The 19,986-nt window shown below is 37.2% G+C and overlaps 1 protein-coding gene across 1 annotated transcript; it reads left to right on the top strand.

Moving 5' to 3' along the window:
* The first annotated feature begins 312 nt into the window (after window positions 1-312).
* On the top strand, window positions 313-7,426 carry KERA (keratocan). Its single transcript, XM_036300116.1, has 3 exons — window positions 313-473; window positions 1,739-2,632; window positions 6,959-7,426. The coding sequence occupies exons 2-3, from the start codon at window positions 1,747-1,749 to the stop codon at window positions 7,129-7,131; spliced, it is 1,059 nt and encodes a 352-aa protein (XP_036156009.1). The 5' UTR covers window positions 313-473; window positions 1,739-1,746; the 3' UTR covers window positions 7,132-7,426.
* Window positions 7,427-19,986: the final 12,560 nt, after the last annotated feature.

The following is a 19,986-nucleotide window of genomic DNA, read 5'->3' on the forward strand; positions in this document are numbered from 1 at the left end:
TCATTGGAACTGTGAACTCAGGGTGAAAATTGCCCTGAATCACTGTTATAATTTCCTGAGATTAAAGTCAGAATTTCCTGTGCTGGGCTGTGTGGGTACTGAGGTGCTGTGGTTGTTGGAGGGGTTAACGTTGGAGCTACTGGTGCATATATATTAGGGAGGATTCCTAAAAACACAACGGTGGAGTCTGGGTCAATCCATTACTGTGAATGAGCAGTGACCAATAGGAAGGGGAGAAGAAGATCCAAGACGGCTGAGGTAAGCAGGTTCCAACGCCCTGTCAAAGTGGAAACAATAGATCAAAAGGTTCATGGTGACCGGTCAGAGTAAGCTTTATTTTTTATCACAGGAGGCTTGTCAGCATGAAATAAAAACAAATTACTTGAGGCAAAGATTTTTTTTTTCCTTAACTGAGTTTCAGCAAACTTCAGACCCAGACACAGGACTCAACGGTATATTTCCTGGACAGCAAGGTAAACTATTTTACACTTTTAAAACCTTAAAGTTAAGAATTTGAAGTTCTGATCCTTCAGAGGCATGGGTACAACTTCAATAAATAAAATGAATCCCTATTCTGAAGGAAAAAAGGCTATTTCACTGTCTCTGCTGGAAGAGGACCAGGGCAGCATTCTACAACTCTAAGAACTTTGACAGCTTGTGGAAGCAGCTCTGCACTTGTCATTTCCCTCAATTTAGCAGCAAAATGGAAAGGTTAGCATTTCACAAGTGACGCTGGTTTGATTTATCTTTTTTTTTAAGGAATTAGTAAAATTTATTTGGTCCTTATTATCAAGCAGTTGAACTAAATGTATATCGGTCAAATGTTACTAGTACATATATGTGTTTTTTCCTGTTAAAATATTGTATTGTGCCTGTGATCTGGTTTATATACTATGGGAAGGGTTCGTGTTTTTTAGACGTTTCATATATCAGTAAGTGTTAACCTATTCTTTGTTAGTGGCCATACTGAAAATTGGGAGCCCTCCCTGCATCCTAAGCATGTTCTTTGTTTTGTTTTGTTTCTTATCAACATAAAAAATGCCATAATTAAATGCATTATTTACCTAATTGTGATATAGAGTTCATAATTCAAATTTCTTGACTGAACAACTTAATTCTATACTTATATTAGAAGTTTCTCCCCGAAACCCCAAAATAAAACTTACCTGAGAAGTCGAGCAACAGAGTAAGAGATTAATCACACACTTTTCTTCAGATCTCAAAACGTTCCTCAAAACAAACTGCTAAAACGTTCTCTGATTGCTCTTTCTTTGGTTCAAGGCCCAGAGCCTGGGAAATCTCATCCAGATGCTCTGCTCATTTAGGAATAAAAGTAAAAGCATATGCCTGCTTCCTAGGAATAACACAGACTCTCAATGTGAATTATTTAAAGGTCATTTTTTGTACTATTTTATTCAACTCCAGATTTCAGTTAACTTCCTTGCATTAAGTAGCTTGAAATGGAAAAGCACTTATAGCTCCTAAAATTTGCTTTTCAGTTTTCATTGTGATTAGGTTAAAACCAGAAAGTTACAAGTTGGTGAGTCAGTTTCAGTGTTTGCAAAATGCTTTGCATATAGTGCCTTCTAAATAAATGGGTATAAATTACTGTCTATGTATAAAAGGCTGACATGTGTTTACTTTCTGCTCAAAGAAATAATGTTTACTGATCATGTTAGTGCACACCATTCTCTCTTTAGAGATCTTCAATATCTAACAGTTGAATCCTTTACTACAGGTATTATCATGGCAACCACAATCTGTTTCCTCATCTGGGTGGCATTCATAACAGATTCTGTGTGGACTCGAACTGTGAGACAGGTCTATGAGGTCCATGATCCAGACGATTTTAATGAGCAAGACTTTGATTGTCCCAGGGAATGTTTCTGTCCCCCCAGTTTTCCTACTGCTTTATACTGTGAAAATCGTGGCCTCAAAGAAATCCCTGCTATTCCTTCAAGGATCTGGTATCTTTATCTTGAAAACAACCTGATAGAAACCATTCCTGAGAAGCCATTTGAGAATGCCACCCAGCTGAGGTGGATCAATCTAAACAAGAACAAAATAACCAACGATGGAATTGAAAGAGGAGCCCTCAGCCAGCTAAAGAAGCTGCTTTTCTTATTTCTGGAAGATAATGAGCTAGAGGAGGTTCCTTCTCCATTGCCAAGAAGTTTAGAGCAATTACAATTAGCTAGAAACAAGGTGTCTAGAATTCCTCAAGGGACCTTTAGCAATCTGGAGAACCTGACCCTTCTTGACCTGCAACACAATAAACTACTAGACAATGCCTTTCAAAGGGACACCTTTAAGGGACTTAAGAACCTCATGCAGCTAAATATGGCCAAGAATGCCCTGAGGAATATGCCACCAAGATTACCAGCCAACACAATGCAACTGTTTTTAGACAACAATTCCATTGAGGGAATACCAGAAAATTATTTTAATGTGATTCCTAAAGTGGCCTTCTTGAGACTCAACCACAACAAGTTATCCGATTCAGGTCTCCCTTCTAGTGGTTTTGATGTGTCATCCATTCTGGATCTCCAGCTGTCTCACAACCGACTCACAAAAGTGCCCCGAATCAATGCTCATCTGCAGCACCTGCACCTGGACCATAACAAAATTAGAAGTAAGTAGCCATCAGGGCGTGTCTTTGACTGAAATGTTCATGGTCATTAAATGTATTCTATATGTTCTTTAAGAAGAGCAATTTGTTGGTTTTCTTTTCCAACTAAGCTGCCCTTAGATTTTTTTCAAAGTGTATTTTTAATTTTTAAAGTGTATTTACTTTTATCTCTTAACAGATGGTTTCAATGAACCACAAAGTTTCAATCTTCAAGTTGCAGGTTGAAAAGTGGGCTTCGGGGATCACAGGGGGCTGTTAGCTATGGGAGAAACGAAATGCCTCCATCTTCTTTAACTCCAAGGAGATTCTGTGTGTTCCGCCTCACTGAACGGACTTATTTAAGAAAGTGTCCCAGGCACGCACAGCCTCATGAACAGTAACAGAAGGAACGTGGTTTAGAGGTTTTCAGGAAGGCGCCTTTCTCCTACAAACTCCAGGGCAGCTGGTTCCTGCTGCCCTCATTAGAGTCTCTGCTTTAGATCAGGGTGTTTCTCAAACTTTAGTGTGCACAGGCCTGTGGCTCCACCTCAGAGTTTCTGATTGAGCACGTCTAGATGGGACCAGAGGCTTTTCATCCCTAACAAGTTCCCAGGTGATGCTGAGACTGCTGCATCACCTGGGAACCATGTACTGGGGACCAATCCTATAGTTTAAGGCTGTGCTCAATGTAAACGAAAGCCAATGTCCCTGGACTTGGGCACCTCCTTAGAACTAATGGCCATCTCCAAGGTACAATACCATCGCCTTTCCTGAAAATAGCTTTGGATAAGGGAGAGCAAGGTGAGTGCCAAGTGTCTTGGAGGCAGAGGTACCATCAAGGAAAGAAGTGGTTGTAGAAAGAAGAGGAGAGGCATTAAAGGCAAGCTTGGCACCTTCACAGGTATGCCTGAGATCAGGCTGACTGTGGTGCGGAAGCGGGCAATGCCTTCCTGCAGCCACAGGGGCATTGGTGTCAGCCAGACACCTATCCGTGCATCCTCAATCCCAGCACAAGCCCTCTAGGAAGGCAATCTGGAGGAGACTTCTCCTGAACAACCTTAGCAAATGCATGCCTAAAGTGAGAATCGGCTCAGTGGTTCTCAACCTTCTGGCCCTTTAAATACAGTTCCTCATGTTGTGATCCAACCATAAAATTATTTTCGTTGCTACTTCATAACTGTAATGTTGATACTGTTATGAATCATAATGTAAATATCTGATATGCAGGATGGTCTTAGGCGACCCCTGTGAAAGCGTCGTTCGACTGCCAAAGGGGTCGCGACCCACAGATTGAGAACCACTGGGTTAGACGGTTTGTAGAAAAATAACACAGATAATTGTCAGAAAGTTATGCTGCCCGGTTTTACAATCTAAGATTTTCTTAAAGTATGTAATCATGTAAACATCCCATTTATAAGAATAAAAAATTTTTCTACTCGGTACCACTCCGTAATTCAAGACCTGTCTGGTTTTTCTAACAGCATACGTGAGATTAAAAATCCAGGAAGTAATAAGCAGGTTGCTGCCACAACAGTTATTTCTCCATGGTGATGAGACATGTTTAATCCTGTAGTCAAAAGCAAAAGAGGCAACAAAAATGTTAATAGAAACTGTTTCACTGAACCCGATAGTACACCAGCCAATACTGACCTAAATATGTGCATTTTTTCCTGATGAGCATTCTGCACCTCTACAGGTGAATTCCTTATCTGACAACAAAGCCTCATTAATACTTGCTGTGGGAAGATACTTTAAAGTGATTTCATATAAGTCCCTTTTTGTGAATTAGGGATTCCCCTGAGAATTTGAGGATGAGGTTGTTCAGTAGTGAGGTAGCAAAGTTCAACACACAGCTGGGCACATATGCCAGCACTTACAGCATTATACAAAGTGACACAAAGAAGAAAAGGACTCTGTAGTTCCTTCATTAACATTTTAGAGAGCTTTTGCAAAGTGTTTTCTCATGTCTTCCTATTCTTGAATTGTTCTCATACCTTAGCAGGCCCCAGAGTCACCTGGAGGGCTAGTGTCTGACTCGAGAAGTCTGAGGTGGGGCCTGATCATTTAGTTCTCAGGCAAGTTCTGATACTGCAGGTCCAGGGACCCCACTTTGAGAACCACAGATTATCCTTAAAAGAGCCTTGTATGCTATGATTAGGAACTTATAACAAAAGAGAAACTGCCAGAACCGGTTTGGCTCAGTGGATAGAGCGTCGGCCTGCGGACTCAAGGGTCCCGGGTTCGATTCCGGTCAAGGGCATGTACCTTGGTTGCGGGCACATCCCCAGTGGGGGGCGTGCAGGAGGCAGCTGCTCGATGTTTCTCTCTCATTGATGTTTCTGGCTCTCTACCCTTCTCCCTTCCTCTCTGTAAAAAATCAATAAAATATATTTAAAAAAAACAAAAACAAAAAAACAAAAACAAAAGAGAAACTGAGGCGTTCAATGAGGGGAAGATATTTGCTAAAAACAAAGAATAAAGATAATAGCAGGAACCTGAGCCCAGGACTTCCCATTTTAAATATTTTTTCCTGCACTCACACAGTATAATCACAGCACATTTTTCTTAAATTCTGAGAATATATAAAACTTTAGAAAAATTTTTATCAATAATTTTAATAGCAATAACACCAACAAAGAGCAATTGAGTTTTTTGCTTCTTAATGTAGATATAAAGCATGGTCCTTTTAATACTCCAAGAGAATAAATTTAAAATGAGTTTTCCCTGGATATAATTATTGGCTCAGCATTATATCACACTGTGTTATAACAATTGTCAAAGTACTTAGTGCTTCTGGACACATAATCTGCTATAGTTGTTAATAAAGTGATTTCCAAGAAATGCACCTTTTATATGAAGAGTTCTCAGAATTTATAAGGCAATGAACTTGTCTTATGCAAAATAATGGCAACACTTATTTCTTCTGAACTCTTTATGGGACTTTAAATTTGGCAAAATGTTATGTTACTTCTAGGTGGCCTCTCAGAAACACCATAATTAATTTATAAAAGATAACTAATTTAGAACACATGTTTCTTCTGTTCCATTTATTCACACACACATTGGTTATGAGCACGGGGGTGATAAGGATGAGAAGATAGTACCTAGAAGGACACACTCTCTCCAGGAGGCAAGGGGCCCTGTGCAGTAGGAAAAGGACTAGGCTGAGATCCGGCTCTGACCGCACTTGCCGAAATGCCTGGTGTGCATTTTCTGACCTGTCTCAGCCACTACTCCCACAAGACCCAGGTGGGAAGAATAACATTACCTGATAAAGGCTGTGTGGTAATAGCATGATAATGTATGTGAAAAAATAACTTTATAAACACAAGACTGTCATACAAATATGAGTCATTTTGTGTTCAATTCACAAAATGGCATAAGATCATAGCAAAGCAACCTCACTGTAAGCATAAATCCTTCAATACAATATAAATACCTATATGCCAACAGGACCCAAAGAAGGGGCCATGGCCCAAGCTAGGTGGGTCTCATCTTCTAAGGAAGAATTTTTGCTCCAAGTAGTTTCAAAATGGGATTTAAACACAATATAAGGATCCATGGTTGAGATCGGCTATTATACTTCTCCAAATTCTGCTAGTTTAGCAGGACTTCTCTCCCAAATCTCCTACATCTCAGTATAATCATTGATGCCAAGGCTCTGACCCAAGGCAGGTGCACAGTTTCTCACATCCTAACCATCTGAAAAGGCTGATGGGATATTTCCTGGCTTGAATTCTTTGTTATTCAATTCTTGGCAAATGTTTCCATTCCCATTAAATACACTAAAGTATAAAGATTCAAGTTATTTTTATATGTTACTTATATACACTTATATTAATTGTACTTAAAAAAAACTTGTCATTATATACTATTGATTTGAAATTCTGCATTTTAAGGTAATTTTCAAGCACTTTAATGACTGATTTTCCACCTATGCATCCATCCATCCATCCATCCATCCATCCACCCATGCACCTACCTATTCTTTCCATACCAACTCTGAACTGTTGTCTCTAATACCCTAAGTCTTACCTGTCTCTGCCTGTGGTAATCCATGCATGCCTTATCTCACTTGTTTTCATTGCAGCTTTTAACAATGTGTCCTTTCTAGTGCTCCGTACTACATATAGCAGAATATGGAGTAAGATGACTATACATGTGCTGCCCATTTTTTCAGGAACAATTTTATAAAACAGATATGCATTACCCCCAACTTACAAAAAAATGGTTTGTCACTTTCTAGATCATAAGACTGGTCTCATAGTCTGTTGTAATAGTTTCTTTGTCCTCCTTCCCCTAGTCTCTTGTATTCTAATTCATTCATTCATGCTTTCTCTGTCTCTCTAGATGTGAACGTCTCTGTAATATGTCCTGCCACTACCACACTGCCTGCAGACCAAGACTCCTTCAGTTACGGACCTCATCTGAGCTACCTGCGTCTGGATGGAAATGAAATCAAACCACCAGTCCCAATGGATTTAATGAATTGTTTCAGGCTCCTTCAGACTCTCATTATTTAAACACATTTTCAACAATCTAAAATTGATTTAATACACTAATATTTCCGACACGATATTTGGATAATATTCATAGGTTTAAAACAGAAATCACATTTCCAGTTGTTCTAGGCCGCCATTTTCATCTGTGCAGTTTAGTTTTTCTATTCAAAGAGGCTTCTTTCACAGTAGAATAGACTATTTTTTTTGAGAGAGAGAGAGAGAGAGAGAGAGAGAGAGAGAGAGAGAGACATGAGTTGCCTCCTGTACATTCCCCAACCAAGGATTGAACCTGCAACCTGGGTATGTGCCCTGACTGGGAATCGAACCCACAAACTTTTGGTGTATGGGACGATCTCCAGCCAACTGAGCCATCTGGCCAGGGCCAGCCTACAATTTTTAAATAAATAAAACAGACACAGAGTTAAGTAATTAACTCAAAGATATTTTTTGTCTCTTTCACAGTGTATTAATACCAAATAATGCAATTGTATTGTTGCGTCATAGAAAGAATATATTTGTTTGCATATGTTCAAAATTGCTTATGCAGATACTATATTTACCATAGAATTATAGTAACCTAATAGGAGATAGGACAATCTGTAGAAAATTAAAACAAAATGAGACCTTTTAAATTATAATTATAAAGAAATAATTAAATTCAGATAGCTAAGTAGCTTTTGTAGGTTGAAGTTTAGTATTTAGTCCAAAAATAGGTATGAAATACATCAAGCACTTCATGAGAGAGTTTTTTAGTCATTTCATACCCAATGTCAGAGCAACAGCCATTTTTAGTTTACTACTATTTTCTGTAGCCGCTGTTCCTAGATATAGTACAATGTACTCCAGCAATTAAATGCCTACATTTTTTACACTTATAACACATTTCTGACAGAATCTTATTATTTTAACATTTAAAATCCACTTGAATTGCAGTGTTCAGCTCATATATTTGTCAATATTTTCTTGGATTTTTAAAATAAAAAGAGTGAATGCTTTCTAACAAAATGGAACTCTTTATTTCAGATTTATTTCAGGCACATTACTCACAAGTTTTATTAAAAACACATTTTAATAGAAAGTGTTGTGGTGACAATTGTTTCCATTTTTCTAGCATGAGTATATGCACATATATTTTCCCACTTAGCTTTTTTTTCTTCCAATAAACATGAGAAAAAATTCATACTCTAAGTACCTGACGTAATACAGCTGTTTTTCATGAGTTAAATAATTAATCCAGTATTTTGTTAAGTAACAAAGTATAGTTCCTTTTAGACTTCTGATTTTGCAATACATATGATATAAACAATAAATATTACATAAAGATTAATATGTGCCTTTATACAATAGTTTTTTGAAAAATCCTATAAGATTATATATATGTATATATATTATATATATACATGTATATATATTATATATACACATATATATGTATATAATATATATATAAATAAAGGAATATATATATGTGTGTATATATATATATATATATATAATTTGTGAAACACCAGATTAAAGAAAGCTCAACATATTGCTTTACTCCAAAGCTTCTCAGAAACATAATATATTATTCTGTAATATGACTTTCCAAGGGGAGAATATAAAGTGAAAGATTTCCTTCTTATTTTGACACCAGAACTTATTTTGGGATGGGAGGGAAGAACCAATTAATACACTTTAAACATAGTTTTTAAAATATAAGAAATCTAATTAATTGACATTAGGAAAAATATTACTTTTTAAAAGAATTCAAAGCACATAAATTAAATTATATCATATACAATTATGACATGAAATGTAGGCAGTCAGGTATCATTAGGCTGGAGAAGAAGAATATGTTGAGAGAAACATAATAACTTGAAATATTTGAAAACTTGCCATCTGAAAAGGGGATAGAACATATTCCAGGAAGCTCCAAAATGAAGAGGAGAGCATATGGGTAAAATTTAGTATGAGCCATATATTAGCTCTAGCCAAGAAAGAATTCTCTAATAGTTGTTAAGAGTAACTCAGCAAAGAAAGCAACTTTTCTTGAGGTAGAAGTACCCACCACTGGCACAAGGAATGAGTGATGATTCAAGAGAAAGAATATAGAAATGATTCTTGACCTGTAAGCAAAGTTGTAAAATATTCCTCTTAGGCCTTTTAAATTCAAAGAACTGTATTCCTTCCTTCCTTCCTTCCTTCCTTCCTTCCTTCCTTCCTTCCTTCCTTCCTTCCTTCCTTCCTTCCTTCCTTCTTTCCTCCCTCCCTTCCTTTCTTCTTACCTTTTTTCCTTTACTTCAGAAAATACATTTTGAATACCACATATGTACCAGACTGTATTATACTCAGGAGATATAGTAGTGCATGAGCTTTATGCTATACTATAGTGGATAAGACACAAATTAACTGAATAATCACAAATTGTGATAACAGAGCTGCATGGTGCAAAAGAATTAATAATAGTGATTTGATATTTGCATAATGGTTATATGGCAAAGGCCTTTTATCTAGACTATCCAATGGCCACAAAATTCTACAGTAAGACAATCCACTTAGAAAATGAGCAAAAATGTGAATAGAATTTCACTGAGCAGATACAGATGCAGTAAGATGTTCCCCATTGTCAGACATTAGAGATATGCAGATTATAATCACAATGATACATCACTACATACCTATCAGAATGGCTAAAATAAAATACAGGCGCCCCATCAAGTGCTGATCAGGATGTGGAAGAAACACACTTATTCATTGCTGGTAGGAACGTAAAATGGTTCAGCCACTTTGAAAAACCATTTAGCACTTTCTTCTAAAACTAAACATGCAAACTTCATGTGACCTGGCGATTTCATTCTTGGACATTTGTCCCAAAGGGGGGGAAAAAAGTATTGTCAGACAAAAAAAAAATTGTAAATGAAGTGTTGAGAGCAGCTTTATCTATAAACACACAAAAAACTGGGAACAACCAAAATGTGCCCCTACAGGTGCCTGGCTAACACACTGGCACATCCACACGTGGAGGACTCCACAGCAGGGAAAAGGAATGAAGGACTGATATTTATCAATCCTTCAAGGCTTCAGTGCATCTTAAGGGGACTATGTTGCATGGAAAAGGCCACTGTGATTCTATTTACATAATGTCCTTGAACTAAAATTACAGACATGAGGGACAGATTCATGGTTGCCAGGGGCTAAAGATGGGCCTGGTGGTATAGACGGCTATAAGGGCAGAGCCTGTGGAGATGGAGCAATTGTGTCTCAATTATGGTCAATTATGTCTCATTATCTCATAGATCTGCACAAAAGTGAACAGAAGTATACACACATGCACACATAAGTGCATGTGAATCTGATGAAAAAGGACTAAGTTCTGTGAATTTTCCCAAAGTCAATCTCTCAGTTGTGATTCTATAATTTAATTTAAAATAAAAGCTAAAAACACTTTGAGAAACTTGAACAATAGATACCAGATGTGGGATGGTGAGGCAGGTGGTCTGAAATGGGGTGGGAAAATCCATTTGGGATTCTACTAATATAGGGGGAGATATCAACAATAGATTCAAGGTGTTTTCCTTTTTTTTTCTCCCAACAGTTTAATGAGGCAAAACCAAGATATATCTTGAATGGTTAATATATCTCGGCATAGCACTATCTGTCTTATAATTAGTGACAGACACCTAAAGCCACACTCAAAAAAGAATGGTCTTAGGTAAAGAATATATAACTGGAAAACTAATACAAGGGAAAAGTAGAGTGACAAAGAATATTATTAAGCTAAAAAGAAAACAAGAAGAAAAAGTCAGAAAAAAAAAGACAAGTCAAAAGCATAAAATGAAATAGTACATTTGGAGCCACATATATTGGTAATTGCTTGGTAAGATCTTGTGCTTTAGAGAGAAAAGATTGAGTTTCCACTCCAGCCTGTGCATTTCCTAACTCTTTGAACTTAACATTTCTATGCATGGGATCCTCATCTGCAGAAGAGAGAACACCAACTCTCTTACACAGTTGCTAGGAGGATAGGAGAAAGAACAGATGGGCCCTGGGCAGTTAGCTCAGTTGGTTAGAGCATTGTCTGGATAGCCAAGGTTGTGGGTTCAATCTTTGGTTAAGGCACATACAAGTAGCAACCAATGAATGCCTAAATAAGTGAAACAACAAATCTCTCTCTCTCTCTCTCTCTCTCTCTCTCTCTCTCTCTCTCCCCCCTCTCTCAGATTAATAATAAAAAAGGACAGATATGTAGTTCACAGTTCACATCACTTGACACATAGAAAGTACCCAATAATTGGTAGGTAAGAATTTTATTATTAGGAGGGACTCCCATACACATAACCGCACAAAATGTCTTTATACCAGACCATATTGTAAATAGGAGCTGAGAAAAATGTTTTGGTGCAAGAGAAGAGTAAATAGGCAAGCGAATTTGAGAGTGACAGAATGGGGCCAGTAAACTATGACTTAAAATTGGATAATGAAAAAATAAATAAATAAACAAACAAACAAACAAACACATGAAAATCAGGAGGGCACAGATGAACTGGGAGAAAAAGACTGAAGACTCCATAGGATGAAATACAGGTTTGAGGGTAATTAGAGAGCACCTAACCTGGGAGGAAAAAGGTGAACTCAGACAGGGAGACTACAGTTTAAAATGGCTTAAGTAGCTCTCCTTAGAAATGAGAAGATTCCAGGTGTGGCCAGAGGAAGCAACTGTCAAAATAAAGAGGAAATGAATATCACTGAGGTCAAACAGGCCAAAGAACTATGATTTTGTAAGAATCTCAGATGCACGTGCTTATAATTTATTTTAGCACTCTGGAGAGAAGAGTCAACACAAAATGACAACATTTTTGGACATTACAAATAATTTAAGGAGTTTGTTCAATGTCATGTAGCTGTTTATTGACAAACACAGAATTTAAACCTAAGTGGTTAGTCTGCCTTAAGAACTTTTGCTTTTGACCATTATGTTATACCACCTGCTTATGGTGTAACACATGCCATTATGGTTGAATAATTAACAAAATTATTCTAGGCATATATACATATTAAGCTAAAAAGAAAACAAGAAGAAAAAGTCAGAAAAAAAAAGACAAGTCAAAAGCATAAAATGAAATAGTACATTTGGAGCCACATATATTGGTAATTGCTTGGTATGGAGGGTAAGCTCTTGTGCTTTAGAGAGAAAAGATTGAGTTTCCAGTCCAGCCTGTGCATTTCCTAACTCTTTGAACTTAACATTTCTATGCATGGGATCCTCATCTGCAGAAGATATATATATATATATATATATATATATATATATATATATATATATATCCTTAGCAAATGATTATTAAATGATTATTAAAATATCAGTTTAAACTACACTGAAATGTTCTATTTATGAAAAACTACAGAAAATTTTTGTGCTTTTCGCATGAGGCAAATCTCAGAAAGTCCTTGCTCAGAATATTTTTGTACCCAGAAAAGATGGAAAATGTATATAAGCATATTGTAGAATTCAAAACTGTTAAGCAAATAGAACATATAATTTGCAAAATCACAGGGTATTATCTTGAAGTTTTAGTTTATTGTTGTACCAGTTGGAAAACTCTCACTTTCTTTGTGACATTCAGCTGAGTAAACAAAGTGCAAGGGTAGAGACACATTGTCAGTTCTTAAAGGTTTCTGAAGACAAGTTAAAATGGTTCTGGAAAAAGATCACAAGAATTAAATGACTAGCAGAAATGGCTCTTGCAAAACCCATCTGAAAAACTATCCATACTATATGTAATGGTGCCAGGATTTGTTTCCAACAGGGCAAGAGCCCTGCCATATATTTCATTTTCTGGCTTTCTGCTTGCATTAAAATTGATATAACAAAACTGTTAGTTACTGGGAATATAGACTGGGAACACTGTCTAGGTTGACTAGTAGAAACATTGCCTTCAGAAAAATAAAAGAGAGATGGAACAAACATGTTTTCTATACAATATTGGCAAAATGGGATCATAAACAGTCTTTATATAGTTAGGAGGAAAGGGACAAAAAATGATTTGGTTGACTTAGTAGTTACAGATGTATTAAAATTGAGGATGGTGAGATATAGTATTAAAAGCATTGAGGATGCAGAATCAGTCACAAATGAATTTGAATCCTAGGTTTGACTTTTGACAATTGGTTCTTTAATTATTTATAGTAGACATAAAATAATATGCACTTTACATGATAGTCGTCTGAGGATAAGAAGTGTATTTAAGATGCTTAGAATAGAGTAGGTGTTCAACAAATAAAATAATTATCATTAGTATAATTGATATGATTATTATTTGAGGTTCTTAGACAAAAATGTGCTAAAAAGTTTTAGACCGTAATGTATCTGGAAGGAATATATGATAAAATAAGAATAGTAATATGTTAAAGACAGAGTCTAGGATCTCGGTATACAGGTATTCATTGTAAGATTTTGTTGTTTGAAAATTTTTATACTAAAATTTTAGAAAAATATCTAGGGGCAGGACTTGAAAATTTATTAGGTGAATATTTTTTCTCATAATATTCCATTGGTTTCTAGAGACTATGAAATACTAATTATAATACTAAACCCATCTAAATCTTTAAATGCAAATTTCTTCATTACAATGGAGAGGTCCACTGTTCACCCATACCATTTTCCTTTCTTTTGGGGTACACTGAAGTATTAAATTTTCCTGTTCCATTGAAAGAAAACAGAGAAACCATGAGACAATTTCTGACTGCAATGAGTGGAAGTGACAGGTGCCACTTCCAGGCCAGAGGACGGCACTGATGAGGGGCAGCAGTCTTCTTTTACCATCTCACTATTGTGAAGAGAGGAAAAGCCCACATGCCCTACTAGGTTCTAGGTGGTAGCAGGTCTGCCACTGTCAGCTCTCCCTGTAGTTCTCTGGAGCGGTATATGGGGTAGAGCTGCCCTACTAACTGGTATATGAACAGATAGTATTTGAAAGAAAGTAACTTTATTTTTTCATATTAAGCCAATGAAATCTCTGGTATTTTCTAGTGTAGCATAACAGTCTCTCCTTAATAACTTATTCCCATTCGACATATATTTTCAATGATGTGAAATGATAAATGATAGAAAACTAGTGCTATATAAAATCAGTATCATATTTGCAATTTAATTTTTTATTTCTACTTAAATGATACATGAGCTTGTTAAAAACCAAATAGCTAAGAAAAGCTTCCATTGAAAACAACGATTCTCTGTGGCACCCTTTCCGTCCCATTCCAATTCTCTAGAAACAACACTTTAAATATTCACTGGTTTTATTTTTCGGTACACATTATATTTCATATTTGTAATAATGTTCTTTTTTCAATTTATCAACTTTAAACAACCTATATTAACTCTTCTATAGATCATTTACTCACAATTATCTACACCCTTCTTTCTGTATTTTGACAACTATCTTATCATTTGTATTTCTTAGCTTAGGTAATAATCATAAATTTGAAAACTTATACTTCCATTTCTAATTTCAACAACTCTATTTTTTAAAATATATTTTATTGATTTTTTAGGGAGAGGAATAGAGAGTTAGAAACATCGATGAGAGAGAAACATCGACCAGCTGCCTCCTGCACACTCCCCACTGGGGATGTGCCCGCAACCAAGGTACATGCCCTTGACCGGAATCGAACCCAGGACCCTTCTGTCTGCAGGCCGCCGCTCTATCCACTGAGCCAAACCTTTTAGGGCTAGTTTCAACAACTCTAGAAGACCATCTCAACTTTTCTTTATATACAATGAGGTTATTAACATTTTAACCCTTCCCTTTATTTTGCTATAATGTCATCTCCTGTCAGATAAACCTTTATTTGGTGCTGAAATGCTCAAGTCTACACTGTCTTAAACATTAACTATGCTTTCTGTGCATTGCCTATAAATTGATTTAAAAATGTGAAAATTTAAAAAAAAAAAACAGTTTGGAGTATAGTGAGTATATAAATATTGTTTATTCCTGAGTTGCAATAAGAAACAGATCCTCCTTCTCTGTATCCATTCCTAAGCAGATATTGAACCATAGCTGATTAACCAGTGAACACATGCCCACCTTCTTTCCACTATTGCCCACAGAGATGTTGAAATCCGCCGTCCACAGTTGACCTCCTCCTCCATTCTCTTTGCTGAAATAGATTTCATCCTTTTAAAAATTCTGCACAATCAAGTCCATGTGAGACAAATATGTTTAGATGACATCTTCTCTGTCCATTGCTAACCCATTAAAGATTTACTATTAGATAGCTGTTTGACATACTATACCTGGAGTATGTACATGAGTCCTAGGAAGCAAGTGTTAGAAGCAGGGAGGACAAGTGTGTGGTACAGTATCAAGAAGTGGGGAGTTGTCCTAACCGGTTTGGCTCAGTGGATAGAGTGTTGGCCTGCAGACTGAAGGGTCCCAGGTTCAATTCCGATCAAGGGCATGTACCTTGGTTGCGTGCACATCCCCAGTAGGGCGTGTGCAGGAGGCAGCTGATCGATGTTTCTCTCTCACCGATGTTTCTAACTCTCTATTCTTCTCCTTTCCTCTCTGTAAAAAGTCAATACAATATATTTAAAAATATTAAAAAAAAAAAGAAGTGGGGAGTTGTATTGGTAAATATATTGCTATGAGTTATGTCTTATATTTTGCTGCCCATGAATTCTTCTACGAGTTTTATGGTTTCCCATCTTATATTTAAGCCATTTTGAGTTTATTTTTTCTGTATGGTGTAAGTTTAATTTTTTTGCATGCATCTGTCCAATTTTCCCAACACAGCTTATTAAAGAGACTGTTTTGACTCCAATTGTATGCTCTTGCCTCCTTTGTCAAATATTAATTGTGCATAATGGCGTGGATCAATTTATGGGGTCTCGGTTCTGTTCCATTGGTCTATATATCTGTTCTTGTGCCAGTACCAGGCAGTTTTGAGAACAGTGGCTTTGTAGCATAACTTGATATCTGGTATTGTGATTCCTCCAACTTTGTTCCTCTTTCTCAGGATTTCTGAGGCTATTCAGGGTCTTTTTTTTATTTCTTATAAATTTTTGGAGGGTTTGCTCTATGTCTGTGAAATATGCCATTGGTATTTTCATAAATATATTTTTATAAATATATTTTTATTGATTTCAGAAAGAAGCAGAAAGGGGGAGATAATGATTAGAGAGAATTATTGACTGGCTATCTCCTGTACACCCTAATGAAGATCAGGCCCACAACTCAGGCATGGACCCTGTGCTAGAATCAAACCTGGGACCCTTCAGTACACAGGCCAACACTCTATCGACTGAGCCAAACCAGCTAGAGCAGTGGTTCTCAACCTTCCTAATACCATGACCCTTTAATACAGTTCCTCATGTTCTGGTGACCCCAATTTTATTGTTACAAATTGAACATAATTAAAGCATAGTGATTAATCACAAAAACAATATGTAATTATATATGTGTATTCCGTTGGTCTTAGGTGATCCCTGTGAAAGGGTCGTTCAACCCCCAAAGGGGTTGCAACCCACAGGTTGAGAACCGTTGAGCTAGAGTGTTGTTGGTATTTTAATGGGGATTGCATTGAATCTATAGATTGTTTTGGGTAGTGGGACAATGAAAACTAAGTATAAAATAAACAAATGGGACTACATCAAAATAAAAAGCTTCTGCACAGCAAAAGAATCCATCAACAAAACAACAAAAGAGCTCACTGCATGGAAGAACATATTTGCCAATATTACATCTGATAAGGGTTTAATCTGCAAATTTTATAGGGAACTCATAGAATTTAACAAAACAGGAGGTAAACAATCCAATCAAAAAAATGGGCAAAGGATCTAAATAGACACTTTTTGAAAGCGGCCATACCAAAGGCCAAGAGACATATGAAAAAATGCTCAAAGTCACTAATCATCCAAGAGATGCAAATGAAATGACAATGAGGTACCACCTCACACCTGTCAGAATGGCTATCATCAACAAATCAACAAACAACAAGTGCTGCCGAGGATGTGGAGAAAAAGGAACCCTTCTGCACTGCTGGTGGGAATGCAGACTGGTGCAGCCACTGTGGAAGACAGTATGGCGTTTCCTCAAAAAATTAAAAATGGAACTTCCATTTAATCTAGTAATCCTACTTCTAGGAGTATATCCCAAAAAATCAAAACACCATCAGAAAGGACATATGCACCCTTCTGTTCATAGCAGCACAATTCACCATAGCTAAGATTTGGAAACAGCCTAAGTACCATCAGCAAATGAGTGGATGAGAAAACTGTGGTACATCTACACAATGGAATACTACGCTGTGGTAAAAAAAGGAAGAATTCTTACCATTTGTAACAGCGTGGATAGACCTGGGGTGCATTGTGCTAAGCAAAATAAGGAGAAAGATAAATATCACATGATCGCACTCATATATAGAATCTAATGAACAACATAAACTGATGAACAAAAATAGATCCAGAGACATAGAAGCATCCAATAGACTGCCAAACCTCAGAGGGACAGCAGAGGAGGGCTGGAGGTGGGGGCTACGAGATCAACCAAAGGACTTCTATGCATGCATATAAGCATAGCCAATGGACACAGACAGTAGGAGGGTAAGGGCCTGTGCTGGGGAGAGGGAGAAAGCTGGGAGAGATCAATGAGGGGGAAAGGAGACACATATTATACTTTCAACAATAAGAAATAATTTTAAAAAATATTTAAATAAATAAATAAATATTCTTTGGGGAACAAAAGAGTAGGAGTTAAAGGTGTAGGTGCATGGAGTAAAGTTGAAAAGGAGCTACAGCAGAAGGGAAGGGAATTGCACATGGTCCCCTGGGTCACTTGACTGAGGTGACTAAATCTGAGTGACCTTTGACTGCATTTCAGCTTGCAAGTATAGAGATAGATACCGATCTCACTTTGGGTGTCCTGCAGTTAATATTATTATTTATGTGCTTAGTAAAATCACTTTGTTCCATTTGGTCTATGTAAACAACTTTACTCACTAATAGTAATACACTTTCACTTGGTGGGATTTCACTTCCCTCAATTACAAGTTTCTGTTCTTCAGCTAAATATTAAAATTACTGTGTAGTTTTCTCCTCTTTTTCCTTCAAATATATGGAACCCCAAACAACTTACATTTGATCATCACTCTTTCCAAATGTATTGTTAAATGTGCTTCTCTTTTTACAATATTATCATCTATACAGTTCTACTAGAAGCCCAGTGCACGAAATTCATGCACGGGGGTGGGGGTGTCCCTCAGCCTGGCCTGCACCCTCTCAAAATCTGGGACTCCTCTGGAGATGTCCGACTGCCAGTTTAGGTTTGATCCCACAAATCAGGCCTAAACTGGCAGTCAGACATCCCTCTCACAATCTGGGACTGCTGGCCCCTAACTACTTGCCTGCTTGCCTAATCTCCCCTAACCACTCTGCCTTCCTGCCTGATCACCCCTAACCCCCCTGCCTGCCTGCCTGCCTGATAGCCCATAACTGCCTCTGCCTTCCTGATCGCCCCTAAGCACTTTTTGCCTGTCTGATCACTCCTAACCACCTCTGCCTGCCTGATCGCCCCTAACCACTTGCTGGGGGGCGGCCGGCTGGGGTGAGGGGCCATGGTCATTCTGGTCTCTGGTCGTTCTGGTTGTTCCGCTGTTTCAGTCTCTGGGCTTTTATTATATAGGATGATTGGCAGGTGTAGTTTGTTTTTCAGGGTTGCCATAACAACACCACAAACTGGGTAGCTCAGACAACAAAAATTTATTTTCTCACAGTCGTGGAAGCTAGAAGTCTAAACCCAGGGTGTTGGCAGGTTTGGTTTCTCCTGAGGCCCTTCTCTTTGGCTTGCAGATGGCTGTCTTCTCTCTGTGTCTCGTGTGGCCCTTCCTCTGTGCACACAAAACCCTGGTTTCCCTCAGCGAGTTCAAGTTTCTTCTTCTTATACACACCAGTCAGTTAGATAAGGATTTATCCTTTTAAAAAACCCAATTTTAATTTAATCACCCCTTGGAAGATTCTGAGGTACTGGGGATTAGGGCTATACAATCCATAATAGTAGACATCTGAAAATTTAGTGTTTTCTTTTCTTAACTTTTAAAGTATTTTATTTAGTAACTAGTAAAGGTAAACAATAATAGATTATGTGAGTATTTCCCCCACATCTTACCATTGCTATTTAGTAATACACACAGACATAGATGCTAGATGCTTTTAGTGCTTAGAGGCAAATCTGATGGCAGTGCTGTAGCGCTAAGATTGATCCAATTGGTTCATAAAAAGTTGAAATGCAAGACAGCCCAGAAAAAGCAAAACACACCAATCACTACTAAATTCAACCCTTTGTTATTAGCCCTTCAAAATAACCCAACTTCAAATAAACATAGATGGTTTCTGACAGAAATAAAACTAGTGAAGCATTGTCTAAAACCAGTTCATTGCCTGGAAAATGAGAGTTTTCACTCTCAGAATCTAAGCAAATAAAATTTACAAAGATTGAATGCTCAATGTAAATTATCAGCAATACTAAATGGCCAAATAGTTCAAGAATTTCTCAGCTCTCTGACAGAATCATTTGGTCCTCAGTAATAATTCCAAATGTTTGTGGAAAGATCTCAACAGAATAACATGAGGATTGCCACATCAAAGCTTCTGCATTTATAAAAGAAACAGCTGTGACTAAGGAGCCTGGAGGCAATGAATTAATATTCCAAGTTATCTTTCTGAAATTGAGCTATGAATTTAAACATTTCACAAGGAAATCCCACACCCAATTGAAATTATCTTTACAGATGCCATATAATTGTATACCATTGCACTCTGCAATTAAATCCCACATAATTAGTTCAGGAACTTTATGTCAAAAGCATGTTATAATTCTACTAAACTTAAATTGCGTACAG

The sequence above is a fragment of the Myotis myotis genome, unplaced genomic scaffold, assembly GCF_014108235.1.
Source record: "Myotis myotis isolate mMyoMyo1 unplaced genomic scaffold, mMyoMyo1.p scaffold_m19_p_3, whole genome shotgun sequence".
NCBI lineage: Eukaryota > Metazoa > Chordata > Mammalia > Chiroptera > Vespertilionidae > Myotis > Myotis myotis.

Coding starts and splice junctions, on each gene's coding strand:
- KERA (XM_036300116.1), top strand. CDS start 1,747: ATGGCAACCACAATCTGTTTCCTCATCTGGGTGGCATTCATAACAGAT. Junction 2,633..6,958: donor GGACCATAACAAAATTAGAA/GTAAGTAGCCAT, acceptor CTGTCTCTCTAG/ATGTGAACGTCTCTGTAATA.